The sequence below is a fragment of the Eimeria mitis genome, genomic scaffold (assembly GCF_000499745.2).
Source record: "Eimeria mitis Houghton genomic scaffold, Emh_scaff1154, whole genome shotgun sequence".
NCBI classification, from domain to species: Eukaryota; Apicomplexa; class Conoidasida; order Eucoccidiorida; family Eimeriidae; genus Eimeria; species Eimeria mitis.
The window spans coordinates 6106-6849 of NW_013567892.1; the positions used below are offsets into that span (position 1 = coordinate 6106).

Consider the following 744-nt stretch of genomic DNA (forward strand, 5'->3'; position numbering starts at 1 on the left):
CTGTATCTATTGCTTTTTTTATTTTATATCTCCACTGCAGCAAAAGCTTATATTCTTTCTTTCCTAAAACCCCCAAATCAATACACAAATCTTTTATTTCGTTTGTTGTTAGTTTGTGCTGCAGTATATATAAATTTAATTTATTTTTTTCTTCTTTTTCTTTTTCTTTTTCTTCTTCTTTTTCTTTTTCTTTTTCTTTTTCTTTTTCTTTTTTTTCTTTTTCTTTTTCTTCTTTTTCTTTTTCTTCTTTTTCTTTTTCTTTTTCTTTTTCTTCTTTTTCTTTTTCTTTTTCTTTTTCTTTTTCTTCTTTTTCTTTTTCTTTATCATCAGTACCATCGCTGCTGCTGCTGGTGGTGGTGGTGGTGGTGCTGCTGCTGCTGCTGCTGCTGCTGGTGCTGCTGCTGGTGGTAGAGAAGTATTTAGGGTTTGTTTGTATAGCAGCAGCAGACAGCAGCAGAGAGACTGGGTCTTTTGTATTTATAAATGCAGCAGGGGAGATGATTGGTTTTTTTATTTGTTCTGTGGTGTATCCTGATCTGTTTTTTTTATTTTTATTATTTAAAGCTTCAGCTAGTTTTATTTTTTGTTTCTTTTCTATCTTCTTCTCTCCCTCCCCCTCCTCCCCCTGCTGCTGCTGCTGCTGCTGCTGCTGCTGCTGCTGCTGCTGCTGCTGGTGGTGGTGTTCATCGTCTATAGAGAGAAAAACAAACTTAGGGTCTAGCAGCCTTTTATCTATTTCTTTTG

At 35.3% G+C, this 744-nt stretch overlaps 1 protein-coding gene across 1 annotated transcript in view; it reads right to left on the bottom strand.

Moving 5' to 3' along the window:
* The window catches only part of EMH_0030610 (ftsJ-like methyltransferase domain-containing protein, putative), a gene marked incomplete at both ends in the record, with an annotated part of 2366 nt that extends 2030 nt beyond the window's left edge, over nt 1-336 (bottom strand). Inside the window, one exon of the mRNA XM_013494432.1 lies at nt 334-336. Coding sequence (XP_013349886.1) covers nt 334-336 — 3 coding nt within the window. The remainder of the gene's footprint in view (nt 1-333) is intronic.
* Nucleotides 337-744: the final 408 nt, after the last annotated feature.